This window comes from Mus caroli, chromosome 2 (genome assembly GCF_900094665.2).
Source record: "Mus caroli chromosome 2, CAROLI_EIJ_v1.1, whole genome shotgun sequence".
NCBI classification, from domain to species: domain Eukaryota; kingdom Metazoa; phylum Chordata; class Mammalia; order Rodentia; family Muridae; genus Mus; species Mus caroli.
The window spans coordinates 97,583,191-97,608,060 of NC_034571.1; the positions used below are offsets into that span (position 1 = coordinate 97,583,191).

General features: G+C 47.1%; 1 protein-coding gene across 1 annotated transcript; it reads left to right on the forward strand.

Moving 5' to 3' along the window:
* The first annotated feature begins 6,196 nt into the window (after positions 1-6,196).
* C2H11orf91 (chromosome 2 C11orf91 homolog) lies at positions 6,197-8,110 on the forward strand. Its single transcript, XM_021156645.1, has 2 exons — positions 6,197-6,751; positions 7,912-8,110. The coding sequence occupies exons 1-2, from the start codon at positions 6,253-6,255 to the stop codon at positions 7,995-7,997; spliced, it is 585 nt and encodes a 194-aa protein (XP_021012304.1). The 5' UTR covers positions 6,197-6,252; the 3' UTR covers positions 7,998-8,110.
* The last annotated feature ends 16,760 nt before the right edge of the window (positions 8,111-24,870 follow it).

Here is a 24,870-nt window from a genome sequence, read left to right on the forward strand (position 1 = left end):
CCCCCCCCCCCCAGCAACTGGCTGAGCAAAGCAGGATATTCCACATGAGTTCTGAGAAACAACAACTGAATTGAATTCATTTAAACAGAAAAGGAATGTTTACAATGTTGTGGGTGTCTGTTTTGTGGGCCAGAGGCATCCAAGAGTCCAAAAAGCTAGGATCCGTGCTGCTCCAGAAGCCTGTCTTCAGATCCAGACTCCAGCATAAAACTTTGGGAGCCCCATTGAGTCTCAGAGCACAATGGCAAGAGTTCACTGGGGGAAGGGTAGAGTGGTGTGTTTGTTTTTAGTTTATTTTTAAAAAGTTACATTTGTAAGCCGGATGTGATGGCCTGTGTTGATCCCAGCCCTCAGGAAGCAGAGACAGGCAGATCCCTGAATTTGAGGCCAGCCTGGTCTACAGAGTGAGTTCCAGGATTGGGATAGCTTCACAGAGAACCTGCCTTTTTTGAAAGTTACATTTGTGTTTTTCTCCCTCCTCCCCTGGTGTGTGTGTGTGTGTGTGTGTGTGTGTGTGTGTGACAGAGAGAGACAGAGACAGAGACAGCTATTTGTGAAATCCTGGAGCTTCGGAGCCAAGCTCCCCTTCCTGTTAAACAATTCACTGGCACCAAAAGGGTATTTTTTGAAAACAGAACCTAGGTCCTCCTAGATAAGGAGGGCATCTGTTTCTCTCTGCATGAGCTGTGCTCATGAAGTTGTTGCCTGGACCCGTAAGGCAACACTGCTAAGGCCACATAAGTAGGCATCAGGTTATTTGGTTTCATAGAAACTGTCAGGCTGTTCAGTGCTGGGCTGTCTTTAAGAGATGAGCTATGTGTTCAGAGGTATATTCTGTGGGTTTGTAAACAGAATTCATATTATATGTCCTGGAGAATGCTGACCAATATTCAACTTAACCTTAGAAGCACTAAATGTTAAGGTATGGGGAGATGTCCTTGTATCCTGGCAGGCCATAGCATGATTTAATGTGGTGCCTGCCTGACTGTGTTCTCTGTTTTGGATTTGAGACTCCCAATGAACTAGATGTAGATATCTTCCTTCTTCGTAGAGTCAGGTGATTTATCTTGCTCAAGGTAAGTCTTCCATCAGTCTTCAAAGCCTTTTAGCATATACTGGTTTCTGTTGCTTGCAAACACATCTGAACCAGTGCTACATGGCTCTTAACTAAGGGGTGCTTGTGCTAAGAAGACAGTATTGTCTAAAGGTGGTGCGGATCTGACTTTGTGATGAGAGCAACTGCAGGTGGGGGTCTTGCCAGCTCTGTGTCTGTCTCATCAGCACTACCATCTCACCTTGCATAAGAGTTGGAACTACAGGGGAAAAGAGATGGCTCAGTGGTTAAGAGCACTGGCTGCTCTTCCAGAAGACCTGGGTTCAATTCCTAGCGCCCACCTAGCAGCTCACAACTGTTTGTAACTAGGGGATCGGATGTACTCTTCTCCCTATAGGTGCCATCTCCGTTGGCACCAGACACACATGTGGTACATGGGCACGTAGGCAAACACGTATACATAAAATAATAAAATAAATGATTTGGAAAAGTTGGCTGAATGTCTCAAGACCACTAAGGGCAGTAAGGCGACACATTCACACTGAGCTCTGAGTTCTCCCACCCTCTACCCTCCTTGTGTGCCCACCCTTCGATGTACTGCAGGGTAACTTTGGAAGAAAACCTGGGATAGGACTCTTACACTTCCATGCTTTGAAGAAATCTGTTCCTACCTTTTTTTTTTTTTTTTTTTTTACAAAGAACAGAAATGTCTGTTTTATCAATCAAAAGATCCCTAACAGTGTAAGCTTTGCAGAAGCCAGAAGGCCCTATGTAGAAACATAAACTTTCTTCTTTTTAGTTGTTTCTCTCAGGCATTTTGATTGCAGCCACAAAAACCCCCTAAAATACCAGAGAGCTGGGTTGTTAGGGCTATAGAGGCCTCTGGCTTACAGAAACTCACACCATATTTATAACACTGAGTGATGTAAGGAGGAGCTGACCAGAGGTCTCCTTCCCAGGTTTCCTACGTGATTGAAATAAAATTCTTTGACAAATAATCTAATCTCATCTAAAGCTCCCTGTTCATATACAATCATTTTACATGGGAGGAAGAATGACCATATTGAATGCCTTACTTTCTGGGTGAGTGCCTACAATGACCTGTTAGAAACAAGAATATTACTTTTTCCCCAGCCACTGGGTAGGTCCAGAGCCCCTGGCAAAGGGGAAGGCCAGCTTATGTCCTGCAGGGGATGATTGGGAGGGAGCTGAGGCTTCCTAGTCTATGGAGTGGGTATTCAGTCTCTGTGATTAGCACCCTGGTGGGTAGGTGGGGACATTGCTCTTCTTGGCCTTGCTATTCTTGACTCCTTAAATCCCAGCTAATCTGGCTGTCAGGAAACCTTTATGTGGCTGTGCTGGCTGGTAGTGACTCGTGTTGGGCCACACCTGGAGTTTTGAGTTGTAATTTGTAAACTCTACTTGTATGAACCCAGTAATAACTGGTGATTAATGAATGACCTTTCAGCAGGGAGTGCAGTGCCTGCCTGAGACCTCTACTCCCACTGTATGAGGGATTGAACCTGGGGCCTTGTGCTCTTGTGCACTGCCAAGGCATTCACAATAAGCTACAACTCCAGACCTGTTTTATTTTGAGATAGATTTTTGTCATACTGCCTAGGTAGACCTTGAAACTTTGCTCTTCCAGTCTTGGCCTCTTGAGTAAGCTTTTGTTTCAGGCCTATGCCATAAGTCTCAGCTACAACCCTAGGGCTTCTTTTGTGCCTGGCAGTACTGTAAGCATGCTAGCCCATGGAATTCTTCTCAGTTTTCCATATGAATTGTATTGCCTATTCCTAAATCCATCAAGTATTTGCAGATTAGGGATATAGATCACAGATGGAACTCACTTCCCCTATAGGCTAGGCTATTGGGTTTAAGCAGCTCTGCCCTAGGATTAAGTAAGTCCTCTCCTTACTAATCCCTTCTCCCATGTTCTGAGTTTTTAACTTATATGACCAAGTTTCTACCTGTTGCAACCAAAGCGACTTGGCTGAGACAGTTACTGGTGAAAAGGCGGAGCTGATGGGAACAAAGCCCTGTGCTAAAGGAGGCTGTGAGCAGCAAGTCTGGGCATCGTCGGTTATGCTGAAGGGACCTGCTGCCATGGGAGGTTTGGCTCCTTGTCACTTGGTTTCTGGTCCCTCCCTTCTAATAAAAGAAACTTCTGTTACCTTTTGGGAAATCACATCCATCATATCAGTCTTTGGAAACTATTAATGAAAACTCCCACAACCAAAACGTGAAGAACAGGGCATGTTTTCCTCCAGAGTGTCAGCCAAGTGAAGCTATTCGAGGACTAGTGAAACAAAATAAATCTGTTGTTCTTGAAACTACGCCTCTCTCCAGTATTCAGCTACAAGCTACAGACAACCCAACTTCAGAGATAGTGCAATCAGATCTGATTGTTTTGTTGCTGCACACGATCCAGAAATAAGCAGCTGCTAGCTGTGTTTCAGTTGCCCAACACTGATTGGGCTGCTCTATATTGGTGGTATTCCTGGGTCCTTCCCTCACAAACACAGTCACTATAGACCTTCGAGCACTGCATCCAGGGGCAGAAAGAGATGATGGGAAAACCGTGTTTCAGTTTTCCTTACTAGGAAATTAAAATCATTCTTACAAAACTCCCCACTGTCTGTCTTCTTGTTTGTATATTCTGGTTGGATCTGGATCTTGTAACCAGAAAGTGTTACAAGAATGGATGTGAGCTGCAAGAGGAACGGGGAAAGCCAGAGTTTATTTTCTCCAGCCTCTGTGGGTGAAGGAAGCAAAGGAAAAGGACTGTGATTGCACCGTACTGGAACACCAAGCAGCAGCACCTGCTCGCCACCGGCCGTACTGTCCATCCTGTCCCACTGTAGGGCTCTGCACTTTCCAGATGTAATTCTCAAGCTTTCAGTTCTGTTAAGGTTGCCACAGAGGCTTTGCTTTAGGCTGCGTAGACTTCAGCTGGTGGTGCTATTTTTGGAGTTTCTGGAAACCGTGGGGCATGGAGCCTAGCTGGAGAAAGCTAACCAAAGTCAGCACAGCTTTTTGGTTTCAGTTGATGAGGTTTCCATGGGTGTCTGGGCTTCCAGCCGCCTTTATACTCTACTCCATTGGCCTCGCTCTCAAACTTCAAGTTTGTTAACTTGATAATTTTTATTTTATTTTATTTTTGCTACCTCCACAAATACATCTACCTAGAAAACAAACATAAAGGCTGGACTGCATTTTTGAGAACGTTTTTTCTCAAATAGTGGGAACTGAGAAGGAGATAGGAGTACCCCAGCCCTCATGTCCACACCAGCACAATGGTTAATTCAGATTAGTAATAAAAGGCTGTTTTGTGTTTCTTAGAATAGCATGGCCCTTAGATTATGGCACAAACAACCCCAGAAAGAGCCAGCCTGCTGCCAGGAAGAGGGACTTAAAGATCAGAGGCCAGGAAGGCAGCCGTAGCCTTGCCATGGTAGGACACAGAGTCCCTTATAAAAACAGGTTCTTGATGTCACAGATGAAAGAATTTTAAAAGCAAGACACAAAAGGGAACTTGAGGGCAATGTATTGGAGTTAGAAAAGAGAAAACAACAGGTCATGCAGCTATTGCGGGAGGGAAAGATGCCCTCTGGTTCACAAGCCAGAATGTGCCCATGTTCACCAGCGACCATCTGCAAGCAACTAGATGAGGGGCAGAGGATGACATATATAAATATTTCACTAACGGGAAAGCTGCTCTTGGGCACACCTACTTTATATTTCATCATTTAGCTCAGGTGCCTCTTGTTTGAGTAATAAAATATCCTTTGCTCTTTGATGCAGGAGGTGGAGGAGGGGCTCAGACCTATTTTACAAACAACTGACTTAACAGTGCTGTTGAAATGGGTTAGTCTGTTATGAGCGTTGAGTGCTCCTGTAGAAGACCCTGATCTGATACAGTCTCCGGCACCCATATCCTCCTGACCTCTGTGGGCCTCTGAGTGCACACACACACTCATGGTTCCACATACAATAAAACTTAAAAAGGAAAAGAGAGAAAACGTGTACACGTCCAGCAACATGCTAGGCGTGGTGATGCTCGTCTCTGACGCCCGCCAGGTAAGAGAGACAAGAGGATTGATGGAATTATGTGGCCAACCACATGGGAAGTTCTAATCCAACTTGGGTAACCTTATCTCAAAACACAAAAGCAAACAACCAGCCTCTCCTCCAAGTCAAACTGCTTGCCCAAGACTAGCAGTCTGGATATCAGACTCCATCCTTTGCTGCCCCACCCCATGTATTTAGCACATATCTGTATACACAAGTTCACTCACGGAGCTGAGCCTGCGCTGCCATGACCTCCACCCCTCCCTGCTCATTCCTGCAGGTGATCATTAAAAGAGTAAGCAGCCTGAAGGAAACTGACTTCTCCTTAGTTACTGGCTCATAGTTCATAAAAATGAGCTGTACATGTCTCTTGGACAGAACATCCAGTTCTCAGGGATGGGTGTGGTGTTTGAGGTGGGCCCCATGATAATTTCCTTTTGGTGTTTTGCTGCCTGTCAGCTCCTGATAACTTATGTGTTCAGAAGAGAATTAAATGCATTGCATTAAAAAAAAAAAAAAAAAAAAAAAGGTTGTTTGCCTCAGGGTCATTACAAACCCAGACTGCTTCCCCATTTCCAGAATATTCCATAGCATCTCTACATTTACCAGAAAAATTTCCTTTTCTCCCTCTGTAGACAATGAAGTCAGCCACACATTTTTTTCAGTTTCTAAATAATGAGTCAAGATTGCTAGGACAAAGGGTCTGGTTGTTAGGAAATATTTTCCACTCCCTGATAAAAGGAGAAGGCTGAATTTCTCTCTCAGCCTCAGCCAACTCCGTGTGCAGTATTAGTATGTGAGAGCAGCAGAAAAGAATTGAAGGCTTCTGGGAGGAGTCTAGGGCCCGAGACTATTTTGTGCCTGGGCTATTTTGGGGCGGGTAGTGCAGGGCAGCAGCTGCACCAAAAGAGGTCAAGGACCATAGCTTTGCCCGAAACTGACTCGTGGGGCGGGGCCTCTGCTCTCCAGAGCTCCGCCTCCTAGGGGCGTGGCTAGAACGAAGGGTGGGGCCACGCTCCGTCGGGGCGGGGCCTGTGGAGTTGTGGAATCTCCGAACTCCTAGACACGGGGCTTTGGCGCGCGTCTCCCGGCGCGGGGTTCCTCTCACGCAGCCTCCCATTCAAAAGATGCCGAAGGGGCGGCGCGGCAGCCAGAACCCCAAGATGAGCCAGCGGCCGGCCCCGCCCCTCTACTTTCCGTCGCTCTATGACCGGGGCATCTCGTCGTCTCCGCTGAGCGACTTTAACATCTGGAAGAAGCTCTTCGTGCCGCTGAAGGCAGGCGGGACGCCGGCGGCCGGGGTGGCAGGGGTAGCGGGGGTCCGATCCCTGCCTCTGGCACCCCCAGCTACAGTGCCGCCGCCGCCGCCTGGCCTGGGTCCCCCCAGCGAGCGCCCGTGTCCTCCGCCCTGGCCGTCCGGCCTGGCTTCTATTCCCTACGAGCCTCTGCGCTTCTTCTACTCGCCGCCTCCAGGCCCCGAGATGGCAACTTCGGCCCTGGTCCCCGGCTCCACGACCCCCTGGCTCGCATCTGCCTCCCACCCGGAGGAGCTGTGCGAGCTAGAGATCCGGATTAAGGAGCTGGAGCTGCTCACAATCACTGGGGACGGCTTCGACTCCCAGCGCTGTGCGTGACTGCCAAACGAGCCCAATCCTAGCTGCCCTAATTGCCCCCTAGAGTCAGGCAACAGAATGTGACCCCAGCCCTAGGAGTCCCACCCCCAAATATCTGTCCTCCAGAGGTTCAGACCCCCACGTGCTGAATTTCAACCGACCCCTGCCTCCCCACACACCGGAGCTAATCAAGCCCTTTAGTTTTAAACCCTTAGGGGCTAGCCCTTGAAGTAATTTGACACTGACTCTTCACACCTGAAGCACATTCTTCTTAAATTTAGCAGTCCTACACAGCAAGACCACATTTCTGTAATCTAGAGCCTCACCCACAACAGGCTCCCTATCTCTAGAGACATTAATCTTCAGTATCCAAATCTTAAGCTGGGGTCTGTGGGTGGAAGGAGATCATAAGAATTGCCCAGACCTTGAAGGCCCACAGTCATTCACTGAGGAGCCTTGGCCTCTGTTCTTCCCTGGGCTCCAAACCCTCGGACAAGATCTTGGACTTTGACATCTGGTCTAAAGTCTGAGGTTTTGGGGATCTACGCCAAAGCAGAACAAGTGTGCTGATGTAAGCAGGAATCCTCTGGTATATGAACAGATGCCTCTCTAGCGGACAGTAAGGCAGTTAAAGCCAGCCATATTTCCAGAAGGACTAATTAAATTGCTCAGGAATTAGTAGCCCCAGGCTATCCTAATGCATTCCCCTGTTCTAAGGCTTGAATTTGACTATTAGAGGAAGGCACATGGCTCTGGAAAGATAATTTCACCTCTTCAGCACAACAGGTTAAATTGGTCTTCTCTGCCACATAGTGGGGTGAAGTATGAAAAAAAAAAATACACGTAGGTATGTATGGCCATTGGGATGCTTTCTAATTCTTCCCTGTAGGAGACATACATAACCACAGGAGGAAAGTCCCCAGAAATGGCCTTTTCAGTTGTGTGAGTTAGATAAGGAGATTTTAGGGTCATGCATAATTACTTCTCAGAATCTTGCTCTGGAAGTTAGTAAATTGCTTCTCAGAGTGTAGGTGGTACACGCCTGTAATCCCAGTACTTAGGAGGCTGAGGCGGAGGGATCAAGAGTTCCAGAGCCGCCTGGAGCTATATAGGAAGACCCTGAAAACCCAAAACCTTCCCAGCCACAGCTGAGTCTGTTTTGCTCTCCTACAGATAAATTCCTGAAGGCGCTGAAAGATGAAAAATTACAAGGACTGAAGATGAGCAGGCAACCTGGAAAGTCGGCCTCCTGCTCCTGAGGAGCTGCCCTCCCAAGCCCCCCGGAGCTGGGCAGCTGCCTCCTTAGGTGTTAGTGCTTAGATAATGTGTCCTAGTTGTTGTCATTTCAAAGATGGTTATTTTCTGTTCTGTATTTACTGTTATCATTGCTCTCAGCACATACTTCACATACAGTGCCCACTTGCATGGTAAATCTCATAGTCTCTTTCCTCTGGGCTGATGCTGGGGCTCTCCTTCATGGGATATACAGTTGTTGTCTGGCCTGCTATTCAGAGTCTCCTGTGACTCGAAGAGTGGACCCAACACTACCACTGCCAGACATACTGGGCTGGCCAGTATATACAAGAGATTCAAAGCCTGGGTAATAAGTCCTGGTCCTGATGTTGGCTCTCAGCCATATAGGCAACCCTTGAACTAAATTTAGAACTTGAGTTGCCTTTCATCTCAGTAATTTTCATTTTTAGAAGTAATTTGTTCTTCAAAAAATATTTTTTTGAAACACAGAATTCTGGTAATCTTTTTAAAGACATGGTCTTTCTAAGAAAATCACATATAACATTTAAGAGGTATTTATCAAGTGCTTATTAAACACTTAGACCCCTGTGTAAGCACTTGGAATTGGGGATGGGGAAAAACATGAGTGAACTACAAGAAGGCATCCTAGAGAATGACATGCCAATCATAGAGAATGACATGTCAAACGAGGAAAGGGAGAGCGCAGTAAGGACAGCCAGACTATATCCCAAGGAAGACAGAGTGGGCTTTCAAATATGGTCTCTTTGAAGATAAGGCATATTTTGTTACTGTTTTGAGATCAAAACTATGTACCCCAGGTTGACCTTGAACTCCAAATCGTTCTGCACTTGCCTCCCAAGTACTGGGGTTAAAGTTGCATACTACCATGCTTTTTCAAGAGGTAGCATTTAAACAATGTGGGGAAGTGATTGAAGACCATTGCCCTATGTGGGAATGCTCCAGGCAGAAGGGCCAATGCAAGGGCTTTCAGTGGCGCATGCCAGCATTGGTGAATCCTAACCATCAGGTGAGATGGCAGAGCAGAAGGGGTGAGGGAAGAGGGGTCAGGGTGAGTGCAGAGGCCATGGCCAGGTGACACGAGAGTCCTTGGAAGTTTTCAGCCAAGGTGTCACAGGATCTGACTTGTTCTACCTGTACTGTTCTAGCTGTCAATACATCAAGGGCACAGTCAAGGAAGCAGGGAGAGCAGTTAGCAATCAGTAACCCTGCTGGAGAGAGAATGCTGCCCGCAGTCTGTGTATCCAGAAACTATCAGAAGTTGCTGTGGTCTGAGCTGCAACCACAGTGGGACAGGTTCTGGAGGAGATGAGTCATTTAGTCTGATGTGCGGGAAATGGAGGGTTGTCTCGCTATGGGATAGATGAGCCCGGAGATCCAGACTAGGCCTGGGCTGAAGAATGAACTAGGGAGTTACTGATGTGGATATCTAAGACTGCACGGAACCTCCACAGGAATGAATGCAGGGAAAAATAGAACAAATTTCAGAGCATCCCTGATCCAACACTCTTAAGTCCAAAATGCTCCAAAATCTAAAAGTCTGACAATGAGCATAACTAAGTTCTCATCATGAAACTTCTGTTCCATGAACAAAAGTATTTAAATATTATCTAAAATGACTCCCAGGCTATGTGTATCAGGTATAAACAAAACACAAATGAATTTCATACTCAAACTTGGGCCTCTTCCCCGAAATGTCTAACTATGCATTGAACATTTTCAAAATCTGGAGGAGAAGGTGGAGGAGAAGGTGAAGGTGAAGGAGGAGGAGGAGGAGGAGGGAAGAAGAATCTCGAACCTGTGATACTTTTGGTCCCCTGCATTTTTGCTATATGTTAGCTCTGAGGCTGAAGGCACTTGAGTTGAGGAAAAGACTAAGAACCTTGAAAGAATAAAAAGCAATCAGCCCCGAGTCAGTTGTGAGACATCACCTGAAGGAAGCATCTAGTAGCAGTGACCCGCATTGACAAACTGTGCTGTCGCGGCATTGGCAAGTGGCTCAGTGGGTAAAGGTACAAGTCTGACAGCCTGACTTGGATCCATGTGACCCACATGACTGGAGGAGAGAACCCACCCCTGAAAATTGTCACCTGACTTCCACACAGGTGATGTGGCACATGGCCATCCACACAAATGCACATACATATGTTTGGTTTCAGACCCTGGTACAAGGGTCTAAGGTGCATATTTTACATATCAAAGCAGGCCTAACTCCCAACATCCCCTAGTCCTACCTGGCATACCCTGCCTCCAACCATGAACTTTCCAGCGCAGAGGCTGGACTGCCTTTCCCCCAAGAGGTCCTCCCTATATAATCTAGACATCCTGCATTCTTTTTCTTCCTCCTCTTCCTCGGGGCCAGTCAACTCATCCAAGAGTAGCTTCCCACTAAACCTTCCTTTTATATAATCTAATCTGTCTTGAATTGGCTTATTTCACTAACAGAGCAATAACCTGTCAGATGGTGCTAAACCCAGGAGAAGTTGAGTCCCCAGCCCAATGACCCCAGTCTTTCCTAGCTACATGAGGACCACTTCTGTCCCTTTATCCTTCTCCACTAGATACATCATTTCTTCATACTCTGTGAGCACCCATCCTCAGCTAGCCTGTTAGGATCCAGGACCCTCTGGGCTCTCTCTGCTAGAGTCCTGGCTGTGCCAGAGTTAGCCCCATTTGAACAAAGACAGGGTCTTTGTTTTGGTAGAGTCTTTGATACAGAGACATCTTATTTGAGGTTACCACTTCCATCTAAGTTGTTAAATTCCAGACTATCAATTGGAACGCCAATTCCATTGTGTTGGAATCTCTGACTAACACTAGAAAAATAGGTGACAGTCACAGTATCTAAAACAAAAATTTATTCAAATTGGTCTGAACTCCCTATGTCCAGTTTTTAATCTGGTTTGAATTGGCTCGTTTTACCTATCAATAAATATTTTATAATTTTTAAAAGTTAAAACATTTTTTTGAATTAAAAAATTATAGTGTTGACACGGCAATAAGGTAAAGCAAAGGGTCCACTCGTAGATTCGGCACACACAGTTTGCACTAGTGGTCTCTTTAAGAGCAATTTTGGTTGAGCAGTGGGACCAAGGCCTGAACAGGGTGATTCTAAGAGAGACTGGGAGCAGGTCAGTTGGAGCTGATGGGCGCTGGTCACTCCTTGGGGGTGGTCGAGAAGGAAAACACCCTGGGTCAAAGTTAGCAGAGCAGGCAGTGGCAAGAGAAGGCTGATTGTGATGGGAAGACAGCCGCGTGCTTCTGGTCCGAGGATGGTCACCTAGCAGAAAGTGATGGAGGTGGAGAGAGTGGAAAGATGCTGTGTGTGCCTGAGTCTGCAAAAAAAGACATTGTCTCTTCAGACAGAGCTCCACAGACTGAGTGAATTATGAAAGGCAGCTGTTTCTCACAGGAAACCCAAAGAGCAAGGCACTGGCAGGTTAGGAGCCTGGTCTCCTTCACGGTGGCACTTTGAAGATCTGGAGGGGAAGAACACTGGGTCCTCCCTCACATGGCAGAGAGGGCCTAACAGGAGAGGGAATTTACTCTGGCAAACCGGTTTTATAGTGGCATTAATTTGATGAAAGAGAGTGTGGGCCCATGACCTAAACACCCCCATAAGGCCCTGTTTTCCACCATACACAGTTACACTGAGAGTTAAGCTTCCAAGATGAATCTTGGAGGGGACAGAAATGGTCACGTGACAGCATAGGTTATGTAGCACCCAGTAGAGAGAGACCAGCTTGAAGGGAGGCATAGAAGACTCACCTCAAGTAGTGGGGATTGCCTGTGTGGTATGTGGGTACAGAGGCTGGGGGATGAATAAATGGGGTGGTGGGAACCCTGGAAGTTGTACACGTAGTGTGTGCAAGGATTTGTGTGGCAATCCCAGCCTGAGGACACTAATCCGCATGCCTACGAGCATGCCTCAAATCTCTGAGTATTTCCAGCACGCCAGGCTGGAGACTTGGGAGCTGTGGGGTGAGGTGGGACTGGCAAGCTGCAGGGCTTGAGCTCAGTGTTCAAGGGAATAGCTCTCCAACATAAGCAGTCATTCTGTCATTGCCAAAGCTGGCCTGTGAGCACAAGGTCAGGTGGCAGTCTAGTTTCTCAATCTCAGCAACTCATTCCGATGGTTCCAAAATACTGCGCAGGCCAAAAGGGTGAAAGAGGAAATTCCTTGAGTTGACAAGCTTTGTCCTATTACTAAGACCCTTGCACCTCGACAGTCACTCTGGATCCATTCCCCCAATGCCTGGAAGAGGACAGACTTGAGTCCGGGCATGCTCAGTGCTACTAGAGAAGTTCTTGTTTTCCTTGAAAACTTTGGACTTTCAGACAGGTGACTGCCGGGGGCAATGAGAATCGGCCAGGAAAACCAGGTACAGAGATCAGATGGAGACAAAGTGGGGAGGAGGGGTAGGGGCTGTGACCCATTACCTCCAGAGAGTCCAGAGTCCAGAGAGCCCTCAGGGGCTACCCAGATAAGTGGCTCCTGCTAAGTGCTCAGGTGTTGCAGTGGACAAACATCTCATTTAATGCCTCCCACCACATTGTGGGGTAGGTCTCTCTCAGCAAGTTTTCTAAACAAGAAGTTAATGCTCCCCGGTCAGGTCACTTCCCTACAGGCATAGGACAAGGGGCTGCAGAGCTAGCTCGGAATCCAGTTCTGCTAAGGCTGCCCTACACGCTTCTTCCTCAGTGAGCTTGGCTGCAGAAACCCCAGAGAGCAGGAGATAGTGGTCACCATGGCCCAGCTTGGAAGGTTAAGGCACACGCATCATAGCATGTTTAAGACCATCTTGCTCCACACACTTCCAGGCCACCCAGGACTATGTAGCAAGACTCCGTCTCAAAAACCAAAACACACCAACCAGAACAGGGGCTGGGGAGACGGCTCAGTGGGTAAGAGTGCTCGCTATGTACACATGAGGATCTGAGTCTGGATTCCGAGCACCCACACAAAAAGCTGGGAACAGTTATGGTGGCTGTAACTGCTTGCTGGGGGCAAGGCTGAAGAGGATTGCTGGCCAGCAAGTCTAGCTCCAGGCTCAGCAAGAGACCCTGTGCCAAAGGAATAAGACAGCAATAGTGCAGGATACCTGATGTCTTCCTCCAGATTCAGTACATATTAACACACCTGGACATATACCACACACACTCACATACCACACACACACACATACACACACACACACACATACACACACACACCACACTATCCTCCAAAAACCCAACAAAACAAAACCCCAAAACTAGGAGCTGTGAAAGTTGTGTGTGACAACACAATGCAAAGATGGAGTTCTGACCCCTCCCAGGTGTTCTCCTGGTACTCTTGAACTGATTAGGTGACACAGCAGGCCATGGAGGACGGTACGCCTGGCATTTGCTTGGCCCTGACCTCTCAGTGCCCACACACAGCAGCCAGTTGGCGAGCACTGGGTGTAACCTCCTGCTCTGGGTCCCTGAGATAGCCCGGACCTACCCTCCTCAGACAGCTGCAGCAGTTAGACACAGACTTCATTCACACCCGCCAAAGTGGCCTCATTTCCTGCAGACTGCACATCTCAAGTACCAACTTGTCTGTGCTTGGAGCTGTTGTGGAAAATCAGAGGCTTTCAGTGGCTGACTGGGAACCAAAGCCATCATGGAAGGGCTGACAGTATTCTGGTATTACTCACTCACTTCAGCGCTGTGGGATCATGCGATTGCTTCTCTGGAGACAAGACAGAGTAGAAGAGGCTGTTTCTCCAAAGAAAAAGATGCCTGGCAGTGAAGGAGACCATGATGGAAGCAACTGCCTAGGCTTAAAAAGGAGAAGAGTCAGCTGCAGGTGTAGGAGAGCCAACTGTCCATTTTTTTCAGAAGTTCTACGAGCAGTTTATCAAATGTAGTCACCATTAACAAACTTTTAGGGAGTCTGAGACAGGGAGTTGGGACTGGAGAGATGGCTCAGCAGTTAAGAGTACTGGCTGCCATTCCAGAGGTCTTGAGTTCAAACCCAACAACCACATGGTGGCTCACTATTAAGGGATCTGATGTCCTCTTCTGCATGCAGGTGTACACACAGCAGAGCACTCATACACAAACAAAATAAGTAAAAATAAATAAATCAAAGTCCAACCTGAACCACACAGCAAGAACGAGTCTCACATGTTAAAGTCTTAAAAGTTAAAGTTAAATTGTATCAATTTACAGCAGAGTGGTGGCACAGCTCTGCCATCCCAGCCCCAGGAGGGTCAGGCAACAGGGTGCCCTCTTCTGGCCTCTTCAGGGACTGCATGTACATGATGCACATGGCTAAATGCAGACACAGATAAATAAAACTTAAAAAAAATGACAACACATGTTGACAATTCTGAACTTCCTAATTATTTTGTTATTATATATGCTCGAGATAATTTACCCATGTTGGGTCTATAGGGTGGAAATAGTGCATAATTGCATCTCTTCCTAATGATGCACAGGGAGAATATTTACACTGTGGAAACAGGCACACGTACTGATGCGGGGTTGTCTTCCCCTTCCCCCAAGAGAATGTTGCTAAACACTAGCACATCCCCAGCTAAACGAGGAGCAAAAGCACAGCCTTATTTGTAGCTGAGCTACAGGGGTAGCTGCTTGGGAGCAATCAAGGCCAAACTGAAATTATATATATATATATATATATATATATATATATATATATGTAGTTGCTTCCCCTGGCTTGATGTGTCCCCTCAGTTATGGAGGGGGAGAAGTCCTGAAAAAAGCAGCTGGTCCTGTCCACAGGGAAGGCAGAATGACCAGGGGCTGTCTAGCTATAGATGCAGGAGATAAAAGATTGCACACTGCTACTGACTTCTGATGTGGCAGATCTTGTGAGCGAGGTGGAGGAACGTCCTGCAACCTGACCAGATTAACAAAGTCTGCTTTAAGTAAAGCAAGATAAAGGGCAAGGCAGAGACAGGAGCCTGTACACAGAGGCCAAAGGCCTTTGTCTACCACTGCTGACTGTTTCGAGCAAGACAGAACATGAAACCCACTAGGAATTGCAAGCAGCTGTTATGGGTTGACCCTTTGGTCATGGTGACAGAGTACTCTGATGTAAGGGGCATCTCTCATTGCCTTATTATTTTAATCATTGTGTGCTTCCCCAGTGCCAATGGAACCAGGCAAGATTTGGTGCCTATAGGACCTGGCTTCTGGGAGCAGCAGGGTGAGAGAGCCTTTCAAAACCGCTCTAAGTTTTCAGTTCTGCTGCAGGCAAGCATGCTGTTGTGTCTTAGGGTACTTTGGCCTTTCTCCGTCAGCATTATCAGAGAGCAGATATGCAACCATGGCCATGTTGATCTTTCTGAGTCTGCTTCCGGCAGGGCAGAGATCCGGCAGCATAGGACAGCTGTGAATCCTTGGGGATTTCTAGTCCTTGTAGGAAGGACATGGGCTTCAGTGTTTGAGCTGCTGATGCAGGGAGTGATGGTAGGTAAGAGCTCAGAGCTGGTGGGATGCTGAGACACAGGGAAGTAGAAACATTGACGTTATATAACTCTAGGGCACAGCCTCACAAATGGGGACAAGGAGATGGGTGTGGCTGGGAGGAAGTTGGGGGAAGTACTTTCTTTCCCAACAGACAGTGCCCAGGGTTCTGTCTCTCTGTAGGTGGCACCTCAAAGAAAGGACCATTGATGCTGGCTAATTCTTTCATCCATCCATACCAGGTGTCAGCACATCCAAGGTGATGTGGACACACTACCTGGAGGGGCAGTGATTAGATAGGAGTCTGGGAAGTCTATGGCATGAAGCTGCATGCTCTCCTGTTCTGGGCACAGTTAGGAAACAGCTTCCTTCCGTAGCATTGTGGGCGACAGTACAGGTCTTGGGTAACAAGCCATAGAAAGAAGCCTAGAGAAAACTCACAGAGGAGTCCTCAGAACACAGGGAAAGGATGAGGAACCTGCCACGGAGAAACCCAGCCCTACAGCCATTTCTTGCAAGGTTCCTGCACTGGGTCAACATCCCCTTCCCTGGTTCTGTCCATGTTGGGAAGAGGATCTATGGCTGAGGCTGCTTGAAGCAGAGGAGTCTCTGGTTCCTAAATAAGGAGTCCTTGGAGACAAAATGTCCCATGCTCTCCTCTGGGTCTCACTCAGAATTGCCTCTGCCCAGAACCCAGCAGGGAGTCAGGGAGCTCGCCTCTCATCTTGCTGCTGAGCAGTCTTGCCCTTTGCAGCCAGCTTCTCTGCAGCTTTAGCTGTTAAGGCGCTATAAGAGTAACCTAGGGTTCAAGGGCATTGATTGTGAGTTCTTTAAAGCTGATGAAGGTCAGCAGGAGGTTACATATGCCCTGTTTATCAATCCTCTGATTATGAGTCACACAAGCCTGTCTTCATCCCAGGGCACTGAGCAAGGAAGGAGTCAGAGAAGCCACAACAGCTGTGCTAATGTAACCCCTGTTCTCTCTCTCTCTCTCTCTCTCTCTCTCTCTCTCTCTCTCTCTCTCTCTTTCTCAGGAGCTGGATACCATTTCCTTCAGGAACTGTCTCCAGATGTTTCCCCCCAGTCTAGCTTAGGTGTTTCTGCTCTGAGTTCCCTTAGCACCCTGAGCATCCTCTCTCCTGGCACTCAGCCACTGGGATGCGCTGACATTGTTATGAATGGACAGAAGGATCATCTGCCTGTCCTTCTCCCAGATCTGGGTGATCTTAGGGACGAGGGCTGTGTTGCCATCAGCACACCCCAAGCCCAAGGTTCTGTTCTCACCACACATTCCTCAAATGTGTTTTGAGCACACTGGTGGCTACTAGCCTGAGAGGGAAAGTTGCCACTCCGGGTCTTATGGTCTGACTTCAGGTCCAGCCTACTGAAACATTAACTTATAGAAAACCAGACGAAAAGTTGACTTATCAGAGGTGCCACAGGTGGCTGAGGATAATAACTATATATGACTTATGCAAAATCATGTATACTTTTTTTTTTTTTTGCATTTTTGGGTAACTCAATTGCATCTTTCTTTCTTTCTTTCTTTTTTTTTTTTTTTTGGTTTTTCGAGACAGGGTTTCTCTGTAGCCCTGGCTATCCTGGAACTCACTTTGTAGACCAGGCTGGCCTTGAACTCAGAAATCCACCTGCCTCTGCCTCCCAAGTGCTGGGACTAAAGGCGTGCGCCACCACGCCCGGCAATTGCATGGTTTTTGATCATGAATGTGAAAGACAACATCATGTTGCTGTTTCAAAAGGTTATCTGGTCCAGGCGGTTCTTTATTACATCACAAGTATAGAAGACTTGAATTCTTTACTGAGACTTAGGGATGAGCCTTAGACGTCCCCTCTTGGAGAGGTGGTTTGCAACAGTGACTAAGACTGACACCTCTGTGCTCAGCTGGGTCACAACCCCAGCACACACTAGCCGTGTGACACATGGTAGGTAACACATACTTACCAGCCTCCGCATCTGAAGGAGCGATGGACATCACAGGTGGTTACAAGGTATGGTAACGTATAGGAAGAGCTCAGGCTATCATCTAGCTCAAAGCAAGAGCTTGCCCATGTCTCCACTCCCAGACTCACCCAGGGCAGTGACTGTTTATCCCAGTGTAGACTTCCTGCAATTCTGAAAGCAGCACATACAAAGTAAGCCCGAGTCCTTCCCCTACGGGTTCACTCATGTGTTGATTTTTTTCTCTTCTCTTCTTGTGTGGAAAGCGTGCACAATAACAGACTGTCGCGGGTGAACTGAGGTGGTGCCTGCAAACTGCCTGGCTCTGCTGCCTGAGGTCTCTGCTGTTGTCCCAGTTTCCTGGGCGATTTGCATTAAGGTCTCTTCACATGTTTCTCATAGTGGGAGCCACTAGATGGCAGCATAGATTCACAGAGACACAGAGGCAGCAGCAAAAACAAACACAGGTGTAGCCCCGGCCCTTCCCAGAGGTGGCTGCCTGCTGAGTGTTCTACTTGCCCCTGGAAAAATATGCCCTTTTTAGATTTGGTTTCAAGGTGAATGTCCAGTTATCAAAGAATGAAAGTAACTAGACCAGACTCATTGACTGATACTACCTGCATGGGTCTGCCCGGGCTGCTGCTGCAGAACATCGCAGAGCCAGACCTGGTGGCGCACACCCAGAATCCCAGCCGCGTGAGAATCTGAAGCAGGAGGATTACATTTTCCAGGTCAGCCTGGGTTATGGAGTTAGTTCAAGACTGAACTGAACAACTTAATAAGAGCCTACTGCAAAAAGGAAAAAGAAGCCAGGTGTGTTAGCACACACCAGTAATCCTAGCACCCTGGAGAGGCAGAGGCATGGGCGTTGCTATCATTTGAAGGTCAGTCTGGTACACACTGACAGTTCCAGGTCAGCTAGGGCTATATAGTGATTCTGTCCCTCCCAACCCCAAACAAGTGAAAAGAGTCATCTCATTCATATTGACCACCCCTACCTACCAGTAAGATGTGTTCAAACCCTGGCTTATACACACACCAGGCAGCATACATCTCTGATGAGCCCAAGCCACCTCATAGCCTTGCATCTCAGTTAATTTATTGATAAGTTGTTCCAAACTATCACATTCTTTTTGTTCCCTTTAGCCCATATCTACCAACAAAGATGGAGAATGTTTTCATGAATAAATAACACACCACCAGGTCTGGGTTCCAAAGCAAGGATGGGCAGGGATTCTCTCGATTGCAGGACTCTACTGTAAACCACATGGAGTATTATGGGTTGGGTGTGAAGCATCCTCTCAGGATGCCCATTCACGGACGTCTTGGGTCCTCAGTACCAGTAATGCTTCAAAGTAAGTTTGGGGGAAGTGACAGGGTCATGAGGTCCCTGTCTTCATCAGTGAGTTAACCACTGATAGACTTAAAGTCTGAATAGACTATTTAAGAAGGGGTGTGCAAGGCGAGGACTGGTTGGAGGAGGTAGGGACTGGGGGTGTGTGCCTTTGAGGGATAGTTTTCTCTGACCCTTTTCTGCCCATCCCATTCATTGTCTACCACGAGGCAAGCTGTTTAACCTTCCCTGAGGTTCATGGTGAGAGAACCAGCTAATCATGGGCTGAAGCCCCTGGAACCCAGAGCCCAAAAAAGAAATCTTTCCTCTTGTAAGGGATGATGTCAGAGATTCATCACAGAAGCAAAACCAAACCTTACACATTGCCCCTGAGCAGAGAATGTAGGAAGCCCAGGCATGTTCTCAAGAGGATCTTATTTCCCACTGGCTCACCATGTGACGTTGAGGCTGTGACCCATGCTGTTTGAACAAAGCAGACTGTGCCTGATGACTGTGCCCAACCTGTTGATATAGCAAAGCCAGCTGTTCCATGAGGTTGCTGGAGTGCCCTTGGGAGTTGAGTGCACAGAAGAATTCTCCCAGAGGTGATGAGAGGCATCACCACAAGCAGAATGTAGGGCCCTGGAGAGAGCTGCATCCAATCCCTCTCCCCACACTGATGAGTGGTAGAAGGCTAGCCTTCCTCAGCACCGTCACCTCTCCCCAGCGTCCTTAGCTTCCTCTCTGCTTGGCTGGCTTATGGCTCACCTGTGTTCTTGGATAAAAGACATATCCACAGAGGATAGGTCAGTAGCGCTGAGTACAGGAGTCTTTGCTAGGTGACCCATGGGTGACATACCAGCTCTGGCAAAATAAAGAGATCCACATTATCGGGAATATTCTTGGAAGAACTTTGTGAGTTACAGTGACCACCACGCTCGCAAAGTGCCAGGCTGTAAGCTTCGCATTCTGTCTCCCCCTCCACAGTGTCCTCTTCTGGAGAAAGCTTCTCAATGAAGTGAAGACTCAGAGACAGGACATAAAGTCACACAGCTACAATGCAGTAAAGGCAGAATTCAAACCTCCATCTGGAAGGTCCCAGATCTTGACGTGGGTGCAATGGTTCAGGTCTGGAATGTTCTCCACAGACAATGTGTAAACAGCAGAGGAGACTTTAAGAGGTGGGTTAGTGGTTTTAGGTCATTAGGAACATTTCAGAAAAGGGATCCTGTCTTTCCTGTTTGTTTCACTTCTAGCCATGAGCTGAATAGCTTGGTTCCACCACAGGGGCCCTGCCATGTTGCTCTGCCTCACCACATGCCAAGGCAATAGGATCAATTGATTCATAACACTGAACCTCTGAAGCCAAAATTCAAAATAAACTTTTCCTCCTTTTAAGTCGATTACATTAGGTATTTTGGTACAGTAACAGAAAACTGAATTGCACAGTAGGGATCCACTTCATGTATGACCATTGGCCACAAAATAGATTCAGAGCCAGAGTGAAACAGTTTTTAGGTCCCAAACTGAAAAGATTTTTGTGGCTTATCACCTCATGTGTGATTTTTAAATCCAAATAATACTAAGCTTTAAAAATAAGTAGGAAGAATATCAGTAATGGTGTCACCTTCCCTCGCCACCCCGAGTACTGACATTGACTTCTGTCCAGATACTGAGTTATATTAAAGGCCTCTCCATCCTTCCCAACCTCTCCACTCCACTTCATGTCCTCTCGTTCTATTTATTTATTATTTGTTTATATTTATGTGTATGTGTGTGTCTCTGTGTGTGCCACATACCTGTAGGTAGCTACCAAGGCCAGAAGAGGGCGTTGGATCCCCTGGAGCCAGAGTTACAGGCAGTCATGAACCACCTTCTGTGGGTGCTGGGAACTTTCACTGTGTCCTCTGCCAGGGTAGCAAGCACTGTTAACTGAAGTACTACCTGTCTAGCCCAACTCCCTCTCATTTGACATACCAGACTTTCCGAAGCTCCCTCTCCACTTAATCAATTTCATATATACAAGAGTCCTATACTTGTGGTGTCTTTGGAATAGAAAGCTGAGTAATATTCCACCCAGTCCCCTTCCAACTTAGAGCCAACTTTATGTCTTCCTTTGCCTTTTAAGGTTTATTTTTAATTTTATGAGTGTTTACCTGAGAACCACAAGCGTGACTGGCATTCCCAGAGGTCAGCAGAGGGCATTGGCTTGCTGGGATTGGAGTTACAGACAGCTGTGAGGTACCATGTAGATGCTGGGAACCAAACCCAGGGTCTCTGGAAGAGCAACCAGTTTTAGCCCCTGAGTCTCAGTCTCTCTCTCTCTCTCCTTTCTTTTTCTCCTTCCTTCCTTCCTTCCTTCCTTCCTTCCTTCCTTCCTTCCTTCCTTCCTTCCTTCCTTCTTTTCTTTATTCAAGACAGGGTTACATTGTGTAGCCTTGGCTGTCCTGGCTGTTACTTTGTAGACCAAGCTGGCCTGGAACTCACAGACTTCTGCCTACTTCTGCTGGAATTAAAGGCATGTGCCACCACTGCTTGGCTGGATTCTTTCATTTTCAAATCAGCAAGCAACATCAGTTCATGCAATAGCCATGCCTAATACTCTGAGGATTTTATAAATGCTTGTTAAAATATTTTCCTTTGGAGACTGGAGAAATATGCAGAGAAGAAAAGCTGTAAGCACAAATCTCTGCTGACACTTCGGAAGGAAAATTACCATTGAGAGGATATGCTTTATTTCATATGTAAATTTTCCAAGAAGAAAACAAACACAATTTCCAGAAAGCTAAACAGACTAATGCGATAAAGAATGGTCTCACCACCAAGATCTAGCGGCTCACCTGCTTAGATGTGCTGCACAGAGTATATATTTCAGAGGCTGATTAAAAACCCAAACCCACGTGACACCGTTACTCTTCTCTTGCTGTGAAGAGACACCATGACCAGGGTAACTTGTATAAGGAAGCATTCAACTGGGGGCCTGCTTACAGTTCAGAGGGTTAGTCCACGACCATCATGGAAGGGAGAATGGAGGCAGGTAGGCAGCCTGGCAGGCAGGCTTGATGCTGGAGCAGTAGCTAAGAGCTTACATCTGATTTGCAACTTGTAGATAGACGAGGGAGACACCGGACCTGGTATGGGCTCTTGAAACCTCAAAACACCTCCTCCAACAAAGCCACACCTCCTCCAACAAGGCCACACCTCCTAATCCTTTCCAAACAGTTCCACTAGCTGAAGACCAAGTGTTTAAATATATGAACCTATGGGGGCCATTCTCATTCCAACCACTACACCATACAATAATAGCTAATAAACGCTGATTGACACACCATTAATATGAATACTTTAAAGTAGTAGCTGTGTGTTGTGGCTTCATTCATGAATTCTATGGTTCCTGAAGTCTTGACGTAGACTGTGTAGGACAGTAAGATGCTTATCTCTGTCCTCATTTTACTAAGTGGTGACTGCTCTGAAATTTGCTTTTGTATATTCTTGGCAGTTTGGCAATTTGTTGTCTCTCCATGGAGAGGGGGTGCCCTTCTGCTGTCTTCCCCTCGTTGGCTAAAGGTAACTTAGAGGGAGAAGTGTGTAATACCATCAGATGACACCACAGTGCTAAAAGTCCAGTTCCAAATGTAAGTGTCTGCAGAAAGAAGTAGATTTTGATTTTCATTTGACTTTCTTTCATGGAATAGAAAAGTGGCAAGCCCTTTTTATGATGGGCTTCGTGTCTCCAGGGCCAATCTTCCTGGACCATGAATTCTGTGACAGGCAGATGTTGTGACCCGCCCCCCCCCTCTTCCCCATGGAACCCTTGTCACCTAGGCATCAGTGTCTGATGTGGTGCTCAGGAAATGTTTGCTCAACTGAGGGAGAACTAGCTGTCTGGCCACAGGGAAGGTGCCTGCTGGAGAATTTTAGTTTAAGTAAAATATTAATAATCTCTCTCTCTCTCTCTCTCTCTCTCTCTCTCTCTCTCTCTCTCTCTCTCTGTGTGTGTGTGTGTGTATGAACACAGCCAGACATAAACAGCCCTCATGGAAAGTCAGCCCTGTAACCCTCCTCTTGGGTTAACCTTGGGTTAACCTCTGCTCAGTTGTCGCCCTTGGTTTCTGCTGTTAGCTACTGGTTCTGCTTCACTAAAACCCATTCTAAAAGAGTCACCAAGAAGATCAATTTGGAATCTACCGGTGTGAGAGAAAAAAACCTTAAAGAGACAGAAACTTTAGTTCCCAAGTCCCCTAGATGTCAACATACAAGAGAACATGGGCACCCTGGCAGAGTTCAGACTCAAGACAAGTCTTGAAACGATCTAAGCCCTTCCTCTGGAAGCCACAAACTTGAGCCACGATGGACAGCCCCCAAGCGCTTAAAACCAGCCCCTCACTTCCTCTTCTTGAATCCCTGCAAGTTGTGGCAGGGTCTAAGAAATATAGTTCAGCATCCAGCTGCTGGAAGACCCTGGGTTTCAGATTCAGCTGTTTCTAAAAGTCCTGTTAGCAAAGCATCTGGGTATTACCATCACAGGTAGGCATCACACAGCCTCAAGGGAAACAGCTTCTACAGACCCTCTGTGTCCTCTGAAGGCCTCAGCCCCAGGGCTGAAGCACTAGGTTATGAAGGGAAGAAGGGGTTGTAAGGAAGCTCTTCCTTTATGTTCATCAAAGACCCTTCAGAGCCTAGAGGCTTGGAGGACAGGGTGGCAATAAAACTGTCACCCTAACCAAACTTTATTTCAGTTCCAGTGAGTCACATGGTCTCACTGCCACAAAATTTGGCTATATGCCTGCCTATGTATATGTTAACATATGTTGACAGAACAAAATGCCCAGCAGTGCAAACCAGTTTCGACCACAACCTCTCCTTCACATAGTCATGGAGCGATGCAGAGCCTTGCTTCCTACTCTCTTGGTCTCTTTGGGTGCTGTAACCCCAAACCATAAGCTGGGTGGCTGATAGATGGCAGGAATTTATTTTTTGCAGCTGATCTGAGAAGTCTAAGATCAGATCACCTACAGGTTGGACATCTGCCTAAGGCCTGCTTCCTGACTGATGGTGAAAGGGCCGAGGGAGTTCCCTGGGGCCTCTCTATCTAGGAGGACCTCTGGACATAATTACATCCAATGGTTCAACCTCCAAATCCCCCTGCATCAGGGATCAGGTGCTAAGATGAACATGGGACATGGGAACATGAACACTTTTGGTGTCTAGCGTCTACTAACATCAGTGAACATTTTGCAGATAGTTGCAGGAGGAGGTACGGCATTGTGGGTGAGCACTGAAATTTTATAGCTGGGTGTACTTCTAAATCCGCTGACATACGTGATGGGCTAGACTCGTGTTCTTGTTGCCATCCCTACCCCACCATGATGGACTGTCTCTCTCTGGAACTGTGAGCCAGAATAAACCCTTTCTCCTCGAAGGTCGTTTGGGTTGCGGGTATTTTTTATGACAGCAACAGAAATGAAGCCAATACACTGCATTTTGGAATAAGTTTGTTGTCCTTGCTCTACCAGGAGAATTTGGGTGTACATTTGCCTTCTCCAGCTCAGAGACTGTCTCCCAATGCTTCCGAGCAGATGTAGCACCATCACTTGATCAAAAAACACTCCTTGAGTCTCTGGGTAGTTTTGTAAGGACCTGTAAGGATTTCAGCAAGTTGTAGGTGGGGCAGTGAAAAGCAGCTGGGTGATGCTGCCGAGTTGGACTGACAAAGGTCAGGGTCGATTTGCTTTTCTGTTGTGTCACAAGAGCCAAGCTTCCTTCCCTCTGCTCTCCTCTACTCTCCATGTTTCTCCCTACTCATTTCCTGCTTTCTTAGAGCTTCGCTTGGAATTAGCCCATCTCGGCTCACCTGGATCTTGACCATTCGGTTTGGACACGTGCTGCTAACAGACTGTGCCTTGGTATTTTCTAGTGGAAGGATATGGTTGGCTTTGTTCATGCACTGAGTCACATTCTAGGAGCTGGTCCACCTACGTGTCTGTAGGCCCTGTCTCGTAGTCAACCAAAAGGCAAAAGGCAGAGGAGGCAGGAGCCCCCCAATCTCTGTGTAGGGCTCACACAAGGCAGGCTTTATGGCTTGATTACTGGAAGCCATTCTCCCAAG